The sequence below is a fragment of the Aphis gossypii genome, chromosome 1 (assembly GCF_020184175.1).
Source record: "Aphis gossypii isolate Hap1 chromosome 1, ASM2018417v2, whole genome shotgun sequence".
NCBI classification, from domain to species: Eukaryota; Metazoa; Arthropoda; class Insecta; order Hemiptera; family Aphididae; genus Aphis; species Aphis gossypii.
Genome location: NC_065530.1, coordinates 61989694 through 62011286, shown reverse-complemented (window position 1 = coordinate 62011286; position 21593 = coordinate 61989694). Strand labels below are relative to the sequence as shown.

Sequence of the window (21593 nt, the reverse complement as noted above, 5' to 3'; positions counted from 1 at the left end):
TAAAATAAATAATAAAAATGCAAAAATTAATTGATCTTACTATTTTATTTTTAAATGATAAACATAATTAAATTAGTAAATATAAGTAAATATTATAATAATGATAATTCATTCATATTTTAATGACAAAAAATGTATTGTTATGAATACCTACATACAACTAAAATAAATTAAATATGCAACTTAAAAAAATATTTATTTAAACTTATCAATTAGGTATATCAAATGATAAAAAAAAATCATTTAAAAGTAAGTACTAAGTAGATATATATAATCCTTAGCATGTACTACATACCCAATATTAGGTTAACTTTACTACTGCCAAACTTTACATTATTGTATTGAAGAGTACAATAAAGTAAAAAATACACAAGTAAAAGTTATACTAGCTAAATTTAAATTTACATTAAATACAAAATAAAATTAATCATTATCCAAAAATGTTGTAAGTTTTGGAAAAAAAAATAAATATTGTATAGGAAAGAAACTTAAATTATATAACTTATCTGTCATTTATCATAGGCGTGTCTATGGGGGAGGCTGGGTAGGCAGATGCGTCCCCAGGAACTTATTAGAGGTTTTTGTCACCAGTCGTTTATAATAAAATATTAAATAATAATATGAAGTTGGATAGTTAGCTGATTCTGGAAGAGATACAATATTTAAAAATATATATAACGTTGTAAAAGAATTAGTAACTATCTTAATTACAATTTGTTCTGAAAGACATTTTTCCAAGTAAGTTTCATCAAAACAAAACTTAGTAGCTCAATGCTTCAAGACCATTTAGAAGAATTGATAACTGTAAGTATTAACAGTATTTTACAATTTTATTATTGATGGCGTGATTGAAACTTTTACCAGTAGGTACATAGAAAGAAATTATGAAAAAAACTTTAATTTACTATATTTTATTATTTGTTATTTTTACACTTCTTCATTAATTATCGATTTTTAATTAGTAATAACATGAACATTTTTTCTGTTTGAATCATTTTTTAATAATAATAATTTAATTAATTTTTTTCATACCTATATTCAATTTTAATGGGTAAGTACTTAATTTCAGTTTGAATAACATTAATGGTTTGCTTTATGTCCTAGCATTCCTTTAACTTGACAGTTGACATAGTATATAGTAAGTAACAGAGATTTTCTAAATTTTAGATGTTAACATATTTTCACAAAAAGTTTATAATGTAATATTATGAGAAAAGAGTCACACACATTTTAGGTAGGTATTATATCTTTTATAATATATAGATGTAATAAGTAGTATAAATATAGAACGTAAAAAACTAAAATTTTACGATTCGCCTACCCAGCCATGGAGGTCTGGACACACCTATGTCATTTATAAATCGTTATTTGAAGACTACAAGTATTTTAGAAAAAAACATTAAGTAATGGACGATTTAATCAAACTTATGAATAATTTTTATTGTGTGTATTACAAATTATTATTCTAGGCTTACAAATTCTAAGAACATGAAAATACATACAAGATATATAAGAACAAAATATGAAAGGCCTTTGAAATTTGTTTCATTTACATTTTTCAATTTAGTAATAAGTAATTATTTAAAAGTAGAAAGTTAGTTTCTTTTTTATTTTTTTTTATACTTTAAACTAAACTTAATGATGGTCATTTATATGAACTATGGATGTTTAGATACAGGAGGATCAATTAAAAACCTTTATTTTTTTGTTTACAATACATGAAGAATTATGATTAATAATAAACCGTTGTTGATCAAAATAATTAACTTTTGTTTAAACAAACGATATACCACCACCACTTCTTTCTTGATATATTTCTATGACATCATCATTGATCATACCTAGCTTTTTTGGAGTGTCTTCATCAGTGATTCGATGACCATCAAACACAAAGCGCAACTCATCTATTTGATGACCCAACTTGCTGCAATATGAGCGTTTCAGGCGGACCAATGGTGTTGCAGCCTTTACACGAAAATGTACTTCGTTGTTTAAGTCACTAGTAATTACCCGTAGACGAATATAGTCATCAGAAGTTGAAGTTTTGTCATCAGCAACTTCTAATGCAACAGTATTGACATCAGTTGTAGCTGTGTTCTGTTCATTAGACTCTTCAATGTTGTTGGTTTCAGATGTGGAAGGCACTGATTTAGAAGTTTCTTCATCGCCCGACATTTTTCTATAATAAAATCACAATATAAATAATAAGTCTAGGTACATATAGAACAATATTAAAATTTTAAGATATTCTACTAACGATTGTAATGTTTAAACTTTAAAATTAAATTAAGTTTTTTTAAAATTATTATAAATAACACTTAAATTTTAAACTAAATAAAGTTAAATCAACTATAAAATGGCGATGGAAATATATAATATGTCCAGTAAAATGACTAAACGCGAAATCGTGGTTGACACTTGAGAGTTGAGGTACAAATGGTACAATGCATCACACAAAAACATAGACGCTTTCTTTAACAATATATAACATGATTACCTTCAGAGGTATATAAAATTATATACCTATCTATGGTATTAAATATGCTGTTATCAAACAATATTGTAGATAAAACTACAGTTTACCTCCATATCATAGTATCTTACTATCTTAGTTCATGTGACAAAGACAAACTAAGTATATGCAGTATGCACAGAATAAATGAAATTTCATTTATTTTTTCATTTATTCTGTGGGTTATGATTCAATCATTGATATTTGATATATTATACAACAATGTATAAATAAATTTGTAAATATCTATGGATCCAACAATTTAATATTCCTTCATCATTGATTTTATAAAACCAAATAAATCAATGCCTTCATATCTACAAGCTAGAAACACAGAAAAAATACTTCACTTTGTATAATTGTATGAGAAACATTAATCCAACAATCAAGTTCAGTATCTAGCTTCTAGCATCTACATTGCTAATAATTTTATGTCAACAGAAAAATGATTATGAAAATATTAATTTAATAACTAGATTTTCGTTCCTTACATTTCATATTGGTGGGAAAAAAATTAATTTGATACTAACCTAGCCCGAGTAGTTATAATATTATATAGTTCAATCGTTCAATGTATATAAGTATAGTAAGTCTTGACTGTTTAGAGTAGGTAATACTACTCTTACTCCACGGCCTTACTGATGTAAGTAAACTTAAGGTATATTTTATTACGGAAAAATTCGAGCCATCTTTTCACTAAACGGTAAAGTAAACTTTTGCAAACTTCGTAAACGCCACGACAAATAAGATTTTATTTGGATTATGGCGTTTGCCGTGACAAATAAGATCCAATTTTAATCTTATTTTAACCTAACCTAACGCCATAAACCAACATTATATCTATTTAGTATTTGGTTCCAACGTCCAATAAACAAAACTGTTAGGTATCTATCGATTTTGTTTAAATTTTCATTGCCATAATCAGGGACACGATCTTACGACATCATTGAATTATATTATATAACTTTTTTACTACATAACGATATAGTTCAATGTACGGTGTATTATTTTCATATATATATATATAAATGCCATAAAGTAATATTCTATTATTATTTATTAATTATTAGTATTTAGCACGGACCATGGCTATATTTATTCATGGCACGGACTAAGATATCTTAGTCCGTGTTATTTAGTATTACTCTATGATATTTTCTATATAAAAATCTGTGATTATTTCGTCAAATAAAAGCATTCTATGTTATTGTTCATTGCTTAAAATATTTTTTTTTTTTTGGTAATTGAAAAATTTCTCATCAAACCCACATTCTGATTTGACCGGTGAAAAGCTTTTTATAATTTCGAGAACAAGGTAATGAAAGAATTTGCAGGGTTCTAGAGAATTCATATTCAAATCTAACATTGATCTATTAAAAAGCAAGGTTTCAAAGCACCATTTTTTGATATCTTTTAAAAGGAACACCTTTAAATACCTAAATACCTGATGGCTGATACGAAAAAGAATGCATATAAAAATTCAATTCTCAAAGTATTTTCTAATTTTACGGTTTGAAATAATACGCTATAGATTTATAAATTTTATCAATAATAATAGTTTTTTTGGAATCATAAAGTTTACTATTTTGTAGAATAAATTTAAAAAATTTTATTTATAATTTCCCCATCTGTTCATATAATTTTCCAAGTGTTTGACAAAGGTTGAGAATTCTTGATTTAAACCTAAAATAATTTAGAATTTATTAAATTAAAAAATATCAATTTTGTTAAATTTAATATGTTTTATACTAATATTACAATTTTTTTAATTTTTAAATACGCGTCTACAGCTACTTCTAGTCACGACGGGTCGAGCTCTGCCACTCAACTCAACTCTGATCTGTTTTCTACCACGGTATCCATTTCCATCGCACCCTTCGACAACGATAAGTCTTCCACGTCGTCTTTATCCGTTACGCATACGTACTGCAGGTCTTCCACTGACGGATCGTCGTTAACGGCGGTTGGTTGGTCCGCTGTTTCTCGATCGATCATTACTAACTTGTCTGCCCGTCCGCGTTATTCACATCACCGGCTTATGGAACGTTGTCATATTGGGTCGCTTGGTCAACAAGCTCAACAGTTCTTCTCGCCGCTGATGGTGCGACACCGTCACCAATGTGTTCATCGATGCTCATCCCTAGGCCCTAGCAGTAACTTCTTACTTCTTCAACGCTATCACGTCATCTGGCCCTGCATTCTACGAGTATTAGTATGTTGTATACGGTTTCTTCCACCGACTGCAGTTCGTCGGGAACACCTCTGTTGTTGATGATGTACGACTGCAGAATGTTTTCGAACAACTCTTTGAAGATGGTATTATTTTCTGCCATTGTATTTTTGTGCGAGTTTGTCGTGAATAACAATTTTACAAATTGTTGTAACGAACGTTCAGACTTAGAAATGCAAATGGTTTTTAAAAAAAAATATATAATATTTTACTATTTTCGATTGATCCATATGGTCAAATTTTTCCAGTAATAAAATTTATGTTTTTTCAATAATTGAATACCTATTTAATTCGTTGACTAGGTAATTATTTTTTTTATAGCATGCTTACTATGTATCGTATTATTCATATTATATGATTTTGTGAGGTGACCAATAATAATATTAGTTTTTAAAATATTATTACGGAAACTCAAATTAATATCCATAACACAAAAATTAGTTATGCGAAGTTTATATAAAAGTAAAATAAAGATAACATCAATATATTATATTCGGTAAATACAGTAATATAACTGCAAAGACTAAGGAGCATTAAATCTTTTAAATTCAATTTAATATGTGCGTTTTCGTATATTGCTTATTTTGGCTCTATTTATTAATGATTGGTTACGTATTTAATATCATGACGACGATAAAACAAAATACAGCAATAGTACATAATAGTACGCGAAGTTCATTATTTGACTTGCAGCTAGGAAACACTTAATTTTATTGTCTGTGGTTCAAGTATTCTGTATTTCTGTGGTTCAAGGTTGTGAAATTATTTTCCTTTTTTCTTATCTTTAATAAATATAATTTTTGATAACAGTTACTGATTAGTGATTACTGGCTCTGACAACCTGACGGTCGTGCATTTTGGTTTTTATTTTGAATTCCAATTGGCAATTTGTGACTTTGTGAGTTATTAATTTACTTATTACCATATCCCATCATACGTTCTGTCCCTGCACACTGCAATATTGTGCAACTTGTTTTGATCCTCTTCTCGAGTCTCGACATCGTTTGTTCATTGCAGTTGTATTCGCTATTAATTCGATCAATTGCATAAACGAGCTCCTGTGATCATGTTTTTAAACAAAATATCCAAGTGCCTGACGACAAAGGCCAACAGCGTTCCGTGTCTTTTCTATCATAAAAATGTAAGTGTTAAGATTGATTATATAATACAATACTATGTATTTACCTAAAAAGAATAAAATAATTACCCTTGTTATACTAGATTCTGTGCTCACTTGATACAGTTTTTTCATCATAATGTATATTGCAAATACTAAAAGTAAATTGGCTCTAATGTCTTTTAAATTATTTGTTTTGACAATTACAAATAACTGACCCTTTACGTAGCATTATTTATTATGTATAATTACAAGGTCAGATATAATTTAATTGTGTTTTATGATATTTGTATTATTTAACATTTTTTACAGGTAATTGATCATTATGAAAATCCCCGTAATGTTGGGTCGTTGAATAAAAATGACAAAAATGTCGGAACTGGATTGGTCGGTGCACCTGCATGTGGTGATGTCATGAAGTTACAAATTAAAGTGGATGATAATGGTAGGATTGTTGATGCCAAGTTTAAAACTTTCGGCTGCGGATCTGCTATTGCTTCTAGTTCACTAGCTACAGAGTGGGTTATGGGAAAAACTGTAAGTTTATTTGTATATTTGATTTTTTATAATATACCTTTATATATTATATATTTATTTAATTAACTAATGTATTAGGTTGATGAAGCACTTTCCTTAAAAAATACGGAAATCGCAAAAGAACTATCTTTACCTCCAGTGAAGCTTCATTGTTCAAGTAATTTAAATTATTATAATAACAATAATTTACATAAGTTAAAATATATAAAATTAGATTTATAGCTATAATTTCTACATCAAAACAATTTAATTACCACCAAAGATATCTAATTCTTTTTTGTACTACATATTTGTTATACTTTAATCACTTATGAATTGTTTGTTTTATAGTGTTGGCTGAGGATGCTATTAAGGCAGCATTATCAGATTATCGTATTAAACAACAAGAGAAGAAAAAATCAGATCAAGAATAATGAAAGTGTTAAGTTAATATTTAATACTACTGCATATAATAATAATACATTGCTGCTGTAATATAAAATTGTATTCATTGTTTTTAAAATAATTATATTTTTCTTTTAAACTTTTAAATTACAAAAAGAAAAATGTTGTTAATTTTCATTTTTATAAATGTTTATTGTAGTAATTAAAACATAATCTAGTGTTCTAGTAATTTTGATTTAAAATAAATTATTAAACATTGGAAAATTATTATTTTCTGGTATAATTCTAAATCAACTGAAAATAAATTATTTTTATTGTTATGAATATTTTCAAAAAAGTGTAAGTAAATAGTTACCTATCTTGTTTGTTTTTGATTAAATTGTAGAATTAATTGTAAAATTATTAATAAGGCTTTGGTATTTATGACTATTTTATTCATAAAATTATTCTACAAATTTGAATTAGTGTAGATTTAAAATTTATTAACTTATTTTGTATGTAATTATGTATGGTATATTAGTCAATGTTGAGCATATTATAGGCATATAGTAAATATTAAAATATAGTACTACTTTTAATACCATATTTATTATAAATTCTTATTCATAGTTCATGGTATAATATTGATTAATTGTATTATTATATCTACTTAAAAAACAATTATGAACACATTTTCGATTGTATTATTAATATATATTTTAATGAACATTTGGTTATCATCTGAACCAATGGCTTGCTAAAGTAGGTTTTTGAAGCAAATGTCTCGAGACCGAAATGGGTTAGTATTGGTGAAATAATTTAGCTTGATTTTTAAAGTAATATTTACACTATTAAGTATTTAAGTAAATAAAAATGTAGATTAAAAGCTGTGGGCGGTCAAAAGGTAGTTTGCCCGAGGTCTAAAAATTGTTCAGCACAGTACTGATCTGAATGATATTTGTTATGTATTGAATATAAATTCAATTCAATTGTAATACCTTTAATGTACTATTCAAGGGTATAAGTTTAAGGTAGCAATATATATGTATGTATTTAGTCTTATTTAATATTTTCCAAATTTACCCATAACTATTAAAGGAAAAAATTAAACATGTACAAGAGATTTATTGTAAGCATCTTAATAGTCTATAGTTACGATCAGTGTTTTTTAACCACTATGCTGTAAGCATCATTGAAGTGTGCTGTTTTTGATTTTTTACATAATATAAGGATTGTAGTGCAGCAAACATAGGATTTAAAGGGTTGAAATCGGTAAAATTAAGTTTTAGTTATTTATAATTATTATTTTTTTTTTTATTTGTGATGAAATTTTTTGTTCATAAATGGTTGCTCTTGGTTTTTAATAATAATAATAATAATTAGTTGTAATAATAAAGTGGTAAATGTGTCAACATTTAAGTGAGGTTGTTATACCACCTATATCAAAAACCACAAGATGGAACATTATTGTATCTACCATAGTAAAAAAAATTGATATAACTGAAACTTAAAGGTTAGAAATTATAAGCTTATGTACACATCTCGCGGAGTCAACAATCCACCATAGGTGAATTGTCTACCTGATAATTTACTGTTTGCATAATCATAAGTCTCATGGGCAACGCCAAGCGGAATAGCTATAATATAACCTGAGTCCTGACAAGTAAAGAGGGAGCCTGAAGAATGATATATTACGGCTTGCAATTTGTACTGTAGGTTAGGTACCACAAATTTATTGAGAAATAAGAAAGATTTTAAAGTTGTGCTTACAATTTTTTGAGATTCAAAATGGTTTATGAAAATGTTTATATTTTAAACACCATTAAACCTAAAATAAAATAAATTAAAAAAAGTTTGAATCATATTATAGTGTAGGCATTTTTAATAGGCAATGACGTATTCAGAGTCAGCTATAATTATATATAATTTGAAGACTGAGTTAATCTAATGACATTTAATTTGTCACGGTCAATGCTGTGAGGGATCAGCTAGTACATTATAAAGAAAAAATCTATTAAAATTATTTTAATGATCATTCTTTTAAATAACCTAGTTTACTCAAAAATAAATTTTAGAATTGAACAGATGTACATGATTATAACTAGAAATTAATTATTAGAATATTTAATTTATATACATTATTGTTTCCCAAGCTTTTTTTACTCAACTAGATTTTAAAAATCTATTTAATAAAAGAAAAAATATAATTTAACATTTTAGTCAATTTTATATTTAAATACCTACTAATAATATGAATAATAAAAACATTAATGATAGATGAGTTAGCCCCCCCTTCAAAATAAAAAATGCCCATAAGGGGGCGGTAGCGTCCACATTGGGAATTACTGATATACATTATAAAATATGTTGTAAATCAATAGTCATTAAAATAGATAAAGAACAAAACTAAAATTCATTATTGACCATTTTCTGTGAAAATGCAAAAATAAATAAATCATTCAAATTAATAAACACTAGTAAATTGGAAAATATTTTACACTTCTAATATTAAATGGCATTATCATTATACATATGTTTATAAAAATCATTTATTTACAAACACAAATCACTTAAAATAATACTTATTTTAATTAATTGAGAAAACATTAACTCAAGTTTAAATATACAAAATTATAAATACTTTAATGAATACATTTTAATGTTAAGAAATACCTTCTTTTTATATGTAATAATGTAATACTTATTTTAGGAATGTGGATTCAAGATAATCACAATTTCGAAAATTTTCATTTTTAATACTGTCATTTTTTTTTTTTTTTTTAATAATTGAATAAATATTATTTAATATACTATATACATGATTCTTAAAATATTAAAAAAAAAAAAATAATAAATAAAAAATACTGTTTAAGTTAAAATCTCATACTTAGCTCTTTCAGCCTATTTTGAGTTTTAAGGTAAGCATCTAAATACAATCTTATTTAGTATAACAAAAAGAAATAGACATTTCCATAATTCTAAAATGTCTAATTTTTAAAAGCCAGTTCAGTGTCAGCAAAGTAGACTTATTTAAATTCTCATATACTTTGAATTCTGATTAAAAGTTTTAATTCAGACTTGTCACTTTGATTCATTGCTAGTTAATCTTTTTTCTTTGGTTTTTTCGGATTACGACTCCTGGATTTGGCTTTGCATAATGGACAAATTGGAGCATTACGATGTATTTGTTGATGACATGATAAGCATGATTTCATTGGTGGTGGTTGTTGTCTAAAAAAATTTAATAGTACAAATAATGTTAAAATAATAGTTGTATAAAGTTTAAAAATGTATTTATAATTGTAACATTTGAGACTACATTTAACAGGGATATTAAATAACCTTATGTAATCTTAAATGTATTATACATAACCTATAAATTAAAAAAAATATATATATTAAATGTCATAAACTAATAGTCTATAAATCAATAAAACAATCAAAGATATAATATATAATTAGCATATCTTAAATTGTGGTTTAAGCTGAAAATCAAATTATATTTATTCCAAATACTTCAAGTTGAGATAAAAAATTATTTTATTAACTATTAAATATAATGACTGGTATTTAAAAAGCATGTATTAATTGTTAAAAAAAAAAATAACTAACTTAAATATTATTATAATTTATTATTTAATAATAAAAATGTGTGTTGATTTTAATTATATTAAAAAGAAGAAAAATTGATTATAATAATAAGTAATAACCAGTGGCGTATTTAGGCTGGGGCACTCAAGGTACAACAAAAGTTGGGGTGAGGACAAAGTATTTAACTTGTACTATGCCATTAAAAAGAAAATTATATTTTTATTCAAGAACTTTTGTGTATAACATTTTTTTTATGAGCTCTGTTAAAATCAAAGGTTAAAATAACCTCTTGATCCGGTATTGAAATACGATGGAGATTATAAAGTTTTCAATATGTTTCATATTTTTTAAAGGCATACAACCAATTGCGTTGATTGTACTAAACAATGAGGAACTATAAAACAAAGCAACAAAAATACTACAGAAAAAGTATGATCAAGATATTTCTCAAAACTTTGCCTACCAGATACTATATGTTTTAACCATATTTGAAGAATATCGTTATGTCTAAGAATTTGAAAGACTATAGAAATGTTATTAATTCTCCCATTACTATAACATACCCTGATGTAAGCACTGCTTTTATTTTATACTTGACATTACCCATCACGGTTGCAGCAGCAGAACGATCATTCTCAAAACTGAAAATAATAAAAAATTATTTACGAAATAGGATGACAGAAAAATGTCTGTGATTATTTCCATTGAAAATAAGCGGATATAATAATTAAATTTAAACAAAGTTTGCTAAAATAGAGTCTCAAAAATTTAATTTTTAAGTATATAAAATGTTTTATTGTAAAAATGGACAAAAAGTAAAACAATTATCTTATTATATATTTTTTTATTAGTTTCTAGTATTACTATTCAACAATTTAATTTTTGTGTTTAAGGGTCTTTCCTAGACCCTAGAGCTACCCAGTTTTACAGTACGCCACTGATAATACCTGTTATATACTATTAATACTATTTATTTTAATAATATTGTACCTTTAAAAGTTTAAAATATGATTAATGAAATACACTTAATACAAACAACATTTAAAAATTATATGTTCTAAAAAAAAATATATATATTCTACATAATATGTAGAATACATATACACATTTTTAAGTAGTAATACCTGAATGTTGGTGGTCCAGGAATTGGAGGTATTGGTCTAGTATCTACAGGTCCACCATTAACCATTTTACTACTAGTAGCAAGTTGTTGAAGTGGAGCTGTTTGAGATCCAAGGAAAGCCGCTACTGCAGCTTGTGCATGCTGATGTGCTTGAGTAAGGTTTTGCACACTATCACCATTGTGCCAATCTGAATTAGGGGGTGTTGACACAGCAGGTTTAATTTGTTTGTCAAAATAGGTTTGTACAAATAGACTGTAACAAAAATAGTTCAAACTAATTAAAAATAAACAAACAAAAATAATTAGAAAATAAATAATTTAACAAATTGAATAAGACATTTTTATCCTCATGTTTTAAACACCATTATCTCAAATGTTTAATGATATACACTAAAATATAACTAACTACATATATATATAAAAAAAAATATATATATATATAAAGTGGTAAATTCCAATTAAAAAATTAACATAACATACAATTATCAAACAAAACTAATTTACTGTTATCTGCTATTTTTTTTTATTTTATTTAAGATAATTGTATAACTAATACCAATTATAGAATAAAGTCAAACACAAAAGTTAACTGCTAAATAAAATAAAATGCTTACTCTGGTCGCACAAGATCACTTTCTTCTTCATGAAGTTCTGGTAATCTTTCTAGTCCAAGTAAATCTCTACGCATAAGGTCAATGTCTGTCTTAAGAGGCTTATATTCATCATGGACTTGTTTAGCACGTTCCATTGATCGATTTCTAGATTCTTCAGCTTTTTTTATTACACTTTCCATCTACACAGTACAAACAATGCTACATAAAAACCATACATTTATTATTCTAAAATGGAAAATGTTTAAGCAAACCGCATTTATATCAGCATGAATCTGTCTAAGTTCTTCAACATGTGCCATTTTTTCTTGCAGTAAAAGTTCCAATTCCTTGCGATATTCAATAAGACATTTATCTTCTTGATCACTTGCTTCAATTTCTTTCAAAATATTCATTTTTAAATTTTCCAGTTTTTCAGTTTTGTCTCTAAAACAATAATATTGTACATCATTAGTAAAAAAAATAAAAAAAATATAAATATAAAATGTCGATTGCTTATTTAAGAAAAAATAAAGATTTATCTTACCAAGATTTAAGATATACTTGCCTGCAACACACTGTTATAGTAAATTTAATGTTTAGGAAATATAATATCTATGAGAATGTACACACATAAATAGAGGTATTCAAATAATTTCTCATAATGCTACGGTAAAGTATTGACAGAGGCTAATTTGTGCGCAACGTGTTACCAGTTTAACCACCGACAAACCGAGTAACCCATTGATCACCACGCTGCCAGAAACCGTAGAAAATCTGATGCAGCAGACCATACAGACAACAGTAAAATATAAGTGGATGACACGGAATTCGGCGTCATTAGGGGTGAGGGCACGAAAACGATCGATAAATAACGAGTTAATCGTCTTGAACAGACTATGAGACTGGAATAGATAGGACAAACAAGGAACAACCCGAATGCCCCATTAGGGTCTAGTTCAACTCGTTCATGACGGGCATGTACAATATCGTCTCTTACCTGATGTCTTTTAACGCATCGAGTTTCTTGAACACCTCGTCGCTTTGGACTTCTTCTGTCATGTTTACGGACATTACGGTGTAGGCACGCAGACGAACGATCAAAACAACAACAACAACAACAACGGAACGGAAGGTGCCTGCAGCGGTGAAATCGATATCTTAACGCGGTGCAGGAGAGCGTCGTCGGTGTTGAATCGGCGGATGGACGGGACGATGACCACCGCGGGCCCAGATGTGCGGACTGTCACTGTTATCAGTAGAGTGTTATCAATGTGCGAAAAGGGTGTTAGGTGTTTGCAAAATCAACAAAGATTGTAATATTCTTGAAGGGAAATTATCCGCGGTTTTGACGCCATGTCCCGGGAGGGGGGGCTCGACCCGAAGGTTCGACGCTTTACTTCCCCCAATTTCGGTTAATTGTCATTCGTTACCGTTCACATTTTGGTTTAACGATAGCGAACATAATTATTAACTGACAGCTAATCAGAGCGATAATCATAAATAACAATTATTGTCAATACGGCAAGTGATAATAGTTATTATCGCTCAGTTTTATGGACCCGCCGAACGTACGATTTTTTTTTCTTCCACGGTGCCGCCTTCGCCGCCGCCGTTTTGACTCTTCCACGGCCGTCTTTGTCATTCAAAGAAAAAAAAAAACAATATAATTACAATATCCGTCGCTCGGCGCGGGCCAAGCGGTGCACTCACAGCTGATTCCGACATTCAGTCGCAATAACGAAGCCTCGCCGACGACGTCACAACGTCAGTGTATAACACCATAAACACTGTCCAGAGGTCTTTATTCCGATTATACACACACTCACACTCACATACACACATACACAAGCCTATCAACACAATCCCACGAATCACGCGTAAGTATATAACGCACACACACGCAAACTATTGTATATGTGTACTTGCACACAATACACACGTCACACACACGACGATCTTCTATTCCTCTATAGTCTATAATAATAATATTCTATGTATATACGCTCATTTTATTTGTTGTAGCCGTAACAGCACTGCTGCGCCGTGGACTGTAACGTTACGTGTGGCAATTGATCGCAGTCCATCACTTTGTGTGCTATTGTCGAGTACTCCTCACACTTCAGTCTCGTCTGCGTTGACCAACTCTTGACGGTTCTTGTTATTGTGTCCGTGTCTGTCCGCACACGATACCACCACACCCCCATATTTGTCGCATCTTCATCATACGTCTGACAAAATGGTCTTGTTGAAATCCACCGTGGTCGTCCTGCTGGCCGTCGCGTGCGTCTCTGCCGCCAGCACGATCGTCGCCAAGCAGTCGCAAGATCACGTCGAGCCAAATGTCGACCTTTCCGCCGGTGAGTATCCGCCATTCGATCGCAGTAATAACGATTCATGTCGACGATTGCAACGGCATTGGCAGTAATAATATTGACAATCGTATGTTCAAGGTCAACGGCGAAACGCCACACGTACGCTTCGCCGTTGGTTTCGATCGGTTTTTTTTCTCGGTTCGCCATTGTTTGACAATACCGCCATACGCGCGTATCCGTTACCAGAAAATAAAATTCTAATAACTCCCATGTTTTTACGAGTACACCCACACCACCCACGTATCGGAACCGTCGGTTCCGTGGCGTTTCGATTATGACGTCCGTACTTTGCGTACCGGGGTACTTCCCTCTACTCTCTACCCACTGGACTTTAGCCGTGGTGTTTACGAGTTGCGTTACCGTCCACCGACGTCACATTATTTGTGTTGTGATAAGTTAGCAATGTGAGCGCATAGTAGTTGTCATTGTTCTCTAGGCTAGGCTATTAATTGTTAGTTATTGATTTATTCTAACCGATTATTTTCTTAGATAACTTGAGTATCCACCCCCTTGACAGTTTTTCTCTCTTGTTGACTGTTTTTAAACACAGTTCAGTTTTTACTGTGTTCAAGGTTAAGAAATTAGGCCACAATGGTATTGACTGTGATTAGATGATTGAAGAGTTGTTTCTGTTTATAGAAATACACCTAATACAATGAAACTGTTTTAAAATTTAATATTTCCCCTATATCTCAACCGACTGATTGAATTGTAGTATAGATATAGTGGTTCATTGTTACTTCACAATAGCCTGTCTTTGATAACTTTTTACATTGTGCAACTATAATTTTTTATAAATGCATCATACCTAGTATTTGTATTTTTTCAAATATTTTTCTACTTTTTAAATACTCATTTAGTTAATTATTATCTTATTCAGTGTTATTAATATTGAGATAATTTATAAAAATGTTATCTTGTTTTTACAAACAAATTAATGAATTTGTTATATTGTGGTTTAATTCTTTTTACAATTTTTTCATCCATTGCATGCATGTATGAATTAATTTATCTTATTTATTTAAGAATATTTAATTAGTTGAGTTATTTGATACAAAAATACAATTGCTTTAGTTCAAAAATTCACTAGTTATTAAAAATAAAATTAATTGTGTGTATTGTGTAGGTTTATTATTTGTAGGGTAGATACATTATTATTAAACAAATACCTATGGTGCTTAAGTATTTCAACTTATTATGTAACAATTGAATGTTAAATGTCATTGATTACATAATTAAATTTGTATTGTATGTTTCTACATTAATTCTCTTTAATTATTGAAAAATTATTTTATATTTATGTAAACAAAATAATGTTGATTTGGTAGTTAATTAATTTTTAGTTGTTTCATTTAATATTAAGCTATTTTTTTTAACATTATTTCTACTTTGTTGAGTAGTTAAAACTGTGTATTGTTTATTTTTTACCTTGTTATATCAAGGTTTGTGTTGTGAATGCGTATTTTGTTTTTATTTGATAATTTGCTGGTAATCTAACTTAAATATTAGAGAAACAAAATATTTAATATGAATACAATCTGTAAAATGTTTAGCTGCAATAATTTTTATATTTATAGCTTTAATAAAAAAACAATCTGTAAAATATCAAATTTACATTAAAGTACCTAGCTTAATAATTATCTACAATTTTTTGCATGTTTTATGTTTAAATTTGTTTATTGAATTTAATAATAACCCTTTTTTTTAATATAAACTTTATTTACAATATATATAATTACGTATAAGTAAATGTGATACAAGATTATGATATAAACTGTTTGATGAATGTGAATGGTTTCTCTATTCATCAATAGCACCTAAAATAATCTAGATCCATTTTCTTTGATAAAATAGGTAATTAATTATTTGTACACTGACTGATTTGTTCTATATTCAACTTCAATTACCTATGGACAAAGATAAGGATGTAGTGTCCAATACTTATTGTAACACATTTAATCCATGTCTTAAATAATATCTATATTTTCTTTGTTTTCAAGTACTAAAACATAAAAAATCTATTTCTGAGATTTTTAATTGCCTAGAATATTTTATCTTTATTTTGAAGTTTATCTTGTAAGACTAGTTTTAATTAATGCATAATTGTTTGACAAATTTTGTTTAATCTTTGTAACATTTCTTTAACATTAAAAACGGAATTAAAAGTTAATGATTAAATTAAGTAGTTAATTAGTTTAATTGCTATTGTCGGAGTTATTCTTATCACTGTATTATAAAATGGTAATAATTTTGGTCTGGATTTGTGTATTCGTTTGAACTTAAAGTAATATGTATATATGACTATTTCTCCAAACTTTGAAATGCAATAAAAGCCTCTTATTAGAAACATTGATAATTGATACAATCCGATTATTGATACAAAATGTTTAGGGATTGACTGGTTGTATATTAAAGCATAACATTGAAAATCAATAAGATTATTGTAACAACACATAGATTAATAGGTTATTTGAAACAATTAGAGCTAAGCTACAATTATGGTACTACACATAATTTTATTTTTACTATTGTTATGTTTTAATACTGAATTCCACTTGTCCAATTAATTTTGTTTTTCTTTACTGTTCTTTATCATAAGTATAGTACCTACTATACTCTTCACTGTTAACTGTTAACTTTTTAGTTCAGCATCAGTATGTGTACATAAAGAGATGGTTAGTGTTTCGATTTTTGGCAATATTATTTTTATGAAATCATGGTCATCAGGTCACTTGACACAAAAAACAGACATTGATAGATGCAAATTTTACATAACATAGATGTACATTGTAAATTTGTTTAAAGCTGAATCTATTTTGTGTTGAAAGTTGTAATATTGCAGTAAATTGACCCATTCTAATGTGAAATGATGTGTCATTTTTCTTTATATTGATTTTATTGCTAGTAATAAGTATGTAAAAAAAAATGTTCATAACTTGCTTTAAAATTGAAAATAACAAAAATAAAGATAATATTTTTAGCTTATAAGTTATTTGAATTAACTGTAATATTATGATAAATGCCACAAAATAAATTCTACTAAATGCAAATTTTCAATGTTGTAATAATAAGACCAAAACAGCACAATATAATCATTATGTTTCTTAAAATCCAAATTATAATTTCACTTTCTTTTAATAGCACTAAAAGTTTTTGATTATATCTATCTAACCTTCCAATATTTCATATTAAGTTTTCTTACCTTTTGTATTTTAAAGATATGTTTATGTATTTTTTTAATGCAGTCATTTTATCATAATTAAAAATGTGTTATTTATTTTTATTGTAAAATATAGCATACTTAGAGAATTGCATCTATACCTACTGACATTTTAGATTTCAATCTTCAGGGTATCATAATAGTGTGTAGTACTGTTTTCCTCATTTAAATATTAGAAAATAATTTTTCAAATTTAAATATCATTACTAGCCACTAGGTCAGGGTTTTCCAACCGGTGTGCCTTGAAATTATTTCATGATAATTAATCAACGTTAACGTAAAATTTTGTAATTGGTTAAAATATAATTTTTTTTTTTCTATCCTAAATAAATACACCATTTTAATAATTTTAATAATTAATAAGAATGATGAAAGCTTACTATAAAAAAAATATGCATACAATATGTCAATGACAAGTGTGCCACGGCTAAATATGGATTGGAATTAGTGTGCTGCGAAGGAAAAAGGTTAGGAAACGCTGCACTAGGTAATGCATTGGTTATTTTATAGTAACTATTTAAATTAATTTTAGTATTCATTAAAAGATAATAATTTAGAGCAGAGGTTCCTAAACATTTTATGTTATGACCCGTTTCAGAAAATATTTACTTTTGGTGAAATACTGATAACCTTTTTTACAGATAACTTTTAGCTTGACAATAGCTTGGTTACATTTGTAATTGTCGCAAATAATAATCAATGATAAAGCTAAATTTAAAATATCAATAACATAGTTACATTCTAAATACTTTATCTTATTTATTTTACTTAATTTATAAAATATTTCTTATGTATGCATACTTTAGTAATATAGTAATTACTATTTACCATGCAGTAAACCATTATATTTTCAAAACCATCATGTACACTCTTTGCTTTTAGGTCATGTTTTTTAACTGTAACTTTTTCTTTTTTAATTTAGTTACTTGTTTTTCGGGAAAGAAATTAAGGCATTATTATTTTTAATTTAATATTTCAATTCTTAATGCAATCCTTAAAAAATAATATAAGACTTAGAGTACATAATTAAATTCCAAATTTTTACCTATGAGAGAAGATGGAATCTTAATTTAAATGTTGACTTAGTAATGAATTATTAATTATAGTTTGATTAATTGAAGTTATATGAATTAATTCAATACTTTACATTACAATTTTGTTTTTAAAATCAATCAATTTATGGATTATTTGTGTAATGAAAAGTGTTAATATCGATTTTACATTAATGGTTTGCTTTTGTAGACATTTTTGGGTCATAACATCAAGAAGTTGAATATATTTTTATTTATTTATTTATTGATAAACATTTGATTGTTTGAATCTAATTGATATTTTCATAAATAAATCTGACAGTAGGTATTAAATAATTGTGTATTTAAATCTTGATACCTATAATTACGAATTAGGTAGCCTTTAATATCTTAATTCTAGAAAAAATAATAATCTGTTAATCAGTTAGTTTTTATTTCCTTTTTTTTATTTAAATAACTATTTGAAACAAGTATTCTTTTAAAGAGTGATTATACTCAAATTTGAAGTTAATGTTGATGAGTTTTGAAATTAAACATTTGAACCTCAAAAAATGCTAATGTGTTAAACTTAAAAATTAAAATTGGAATTAAAAATAAACTGATTAATTCTTAAGTAATTAAGTAATTTTTTTGTTATTAATAATTTTATATTTATTTCATCATATAACACATTGATTACAATAAAAATAAATTTCATAAATGATTATTGTATATCTCTTCAAAAAACAAAGCTTGTGTTTGAAGTAGTCGATTCCCAATGAACTGACTATAATAATGTAGGTACATAATTATTATTATTTATATTGAAATAATGTATATTCTAAAATCAACAAATAAATTATTGATAATACAATGAATACTTTGTTGTGATGTGTACGTGTTCAATTAATTTATTATTATTATTATTAGTAGCAAATAAACATAATAGATAATATGTACATTGTGCCTATGCTCTTTTATTTTAAACATAATTTTAGTTTAATTGTCAATCATTTAGTCTACACATTTTCTATTCCTTCATTTGTGAGGTTTCATGTGATTGTACATTTTTTGTTATGAGTTATATTATGGTCAAATAATACATATTTAAATATTTAAATAATTTATTTTCAATAGATTATTTTAAAATTTATTTATTATTGAAATGCCTTTTTTTTTTTTAGAATCAACTAAATCATTACCATCTGTAAGCAGTACCACACTTTCAACACCCATTGCTGTCACTAATAACACTACATTGGTACCACCAACTACTACTACAACAATTTCAACTACAACTGGTTCAACTACCACAACTTCAACCACACCTACAACAACTACAAAACCAAATACCACAACCACAACTACATTAGCACCAACTACTACACCAAACTCAACCACATTAGCACCAACCACAATAGCACCAACTACTGTGAGTCCAAATACTACGACGACTGCTTTACCTCCTACTCCAGAACCATCTCCTGCTAGGAGTTGGGATGGTCCAAGTTTCTTAGGTATGATTGAAATAAATTCATGTTTAAAAAATATAAAAATAATTTTTATTACATGTTCTTTTTATTTATTATTTTCAGGTGGCATGGTCCTAGCTTTTGGTATTGTTGCAGTTGGATTTGTTGGATACCGATTCTTCTATTTAGGACGTGGTGGTGCCTACCATACTTTGTGAACATTGATAATCTGATCAAATTATAAAAAAATATAATATTTTTTTTTATATATAGGGCTATTTAATTTAATTCAAAAACCTATATAATTGTAAAAAAATTTTACTGATTAATTATTTAAAAAATAGAGCACCTTTTCTCAAAATTCAGTGCTCATTATTTATTTTTTAGTGGTATATTTAAATGCTTCAAACAAAATTAGGAATTCGGAAATCCATCGTAGATAATAGTATTGTTTATTCAGTTCATATTTGTTTTTTTTTTTTTTTTAATGATGAATAGTCAACATTTGACAAACTGTTCTTATTCAATTTATTTTGGTGATAACTAATGTAAAATTATTTTTAAGTATTTTTTTATATAATTAAACGCTGTAAAGATAATTTTGTCTTTTTTTAAACTATGGTTCGTATGAGTTTTATATTTATTTATTAATTTGTAAGGAAAGGGTATAATTAAGTGTTAAGTAAATCAAAAATTATTTAATTCTATTTGTATCAAAAAAGAATGTTTTGCTTAACATAAAATGAAATGTATGGTTGAACATGATTATTATGTTAGTCATGAACTATTATTAGTTTAGATACTAAATTATCAATAAAATAACAGATAAAAAGTTCAAATAGGTCAAAACTAATTGTGATAAAATTAATTGTATAAGGAAAATGATTTAAATTACATTTTTTTCCTTTCAGTCATATCAGCTGTTTGATAGTAAAAACTTGACAATTTTTTTTAGTAGTTATATCTATAGATAATAATTATTAATGTTTAATGTATGTTAATGTATTCTAATTAAAAATAGCAGTGTAGTGAAATGTACAAAAATATATTATACCTGTAGGTTGTAGGTAGTCAGTAGATTATATTATTGCCAGATTCTTAAATTAAAATATTAATTTTCACATCTCAAAACCTCTCAACACTTAAGCCACAACAAATCATTTGTTTGAAATACAATTTTTATGTTTCACAATTAATTTTAAAAATAGGGTGGTCAAGTGAGTAACACTGCTGTATAGTGTGCCACTATATTGGATTTATTAAATTTGAATCTAATGGTATCATTGTATACGAAAAAACGATTCTGAACGGAGATGATTTGTCAGCTTAGGATATATTTTCCAGTGGATGGACCAAAATATCCTAAAATTTTAGTTTTTTTATAGTAATTGTAAGCTAAACTTATAGAAAATCTTGTATTTAATATTTCAACTCTTAGCTACTTATACAATAT

At 27.2% G+C, this 21593-nt stretch overlaps 4 protein-coding genes across 5 annotated transcripts; 2 read left to right on the top strand and 2 right to left on the bottom strand.

The window, feature by feature from the left end:
- Positions 1-26: 26 nt before the first annotated feature.
- Positions 27-2516, bottom strand: LOC114132182 (small ubiquitin-related modifier-like). The gene is made up of 2 exons (XM_027997573.2): positions 2258-2516; positions 27-2179 (listed from the first exon to the last, which is right to left on the bottom strand). Exon 2 carries the CDS (start codon positions 2173-2175, stop codon positions 1774-1776), a length of 402 nt encoding a protein of 133 aa, XP_027853374.1. The 5' UTR covers positions 2176-2179; positions 2258-2516; the 3' UTR covers positions 27-1773.
- A 3077-nt stretch (positions 2517-5593) lies between these two features.
- LOC114132188 (iron-sulfur cluster assembly scaffold protein IscU) lies at positions 5594-8173 on the top strand. Its single transcript, XM_027997580.2, has 4 exons — positions 5594-5883; positions 6172-6396; positions 6475-6553; positions 6727-8173. The coding sequence occupies exons 1-4, from the start codon at positions 5809-5811 to the stop codon at positions 6807-6809; spliced, it is 462 nt and encodes a 153-aa protein (XP_027853381.1). The 5' UTR covers positions 5594-5808; the 3' UTR covers positions 6810-8173.
- A 976-nt stretch (positions 8174-9149) lies between these two features.
- Positions 9150-13601, bottom strand: LOC114132166 (zinc finger C4H2 domain-containing protein). Of its 2 annotated transcripts, XM_027997550.2 has the most exons (6): positions 13064-13601; positions 12339-12510; positions 12088-12266; positions 11475-11726; positions 10914-10991; positions 9150-9990 (listed from the first exon to the last, which is right to left on the bottom strand). In XM_027997550.2, exons 1-6 carry the CDS (start codon positions 13135-13137, stop codon positions 9861-9863), a joined length of 885 nt encoding a protein of 294 aa, XP_027853351.1. In that variant the 5' UTR covers positions 13138-13601; the 3' UTR covers positions 9150-9860. The 2 variants fall into 2 exon arrangements, with proteins under 2 accessions (XP_027853351.1, XP_027853352.1); XM_027997551.2 differs by lacking the exon at positions 10914-10991 and having other exon boundaries at positions 13064-13570.
- Positions 13602-13778: 177 nt separating this feature from the next.
- On the top strand, positions 13779-20739 carry LOC114132167 (integumentary mucin C.1-like). Its single transcript, XM_027997552.2, has 4 exons — positions 13779-13943; positions 14089-14423; positions 19853-20185; positions 20264-20739. Exons 2-4 carry the CDS (start codon positions 14303-14305, stop codon positions 20356-20358), a joined length of 549 nt encoding a protein of 182 aa, XP_027853353.2. The 5' UTR covers positions 13779-13943; positions 14089-14302; the 3' UTR covers positions 20359-20739.
- Positions 20740-21593: the final 854 nt, after the last annotated feature.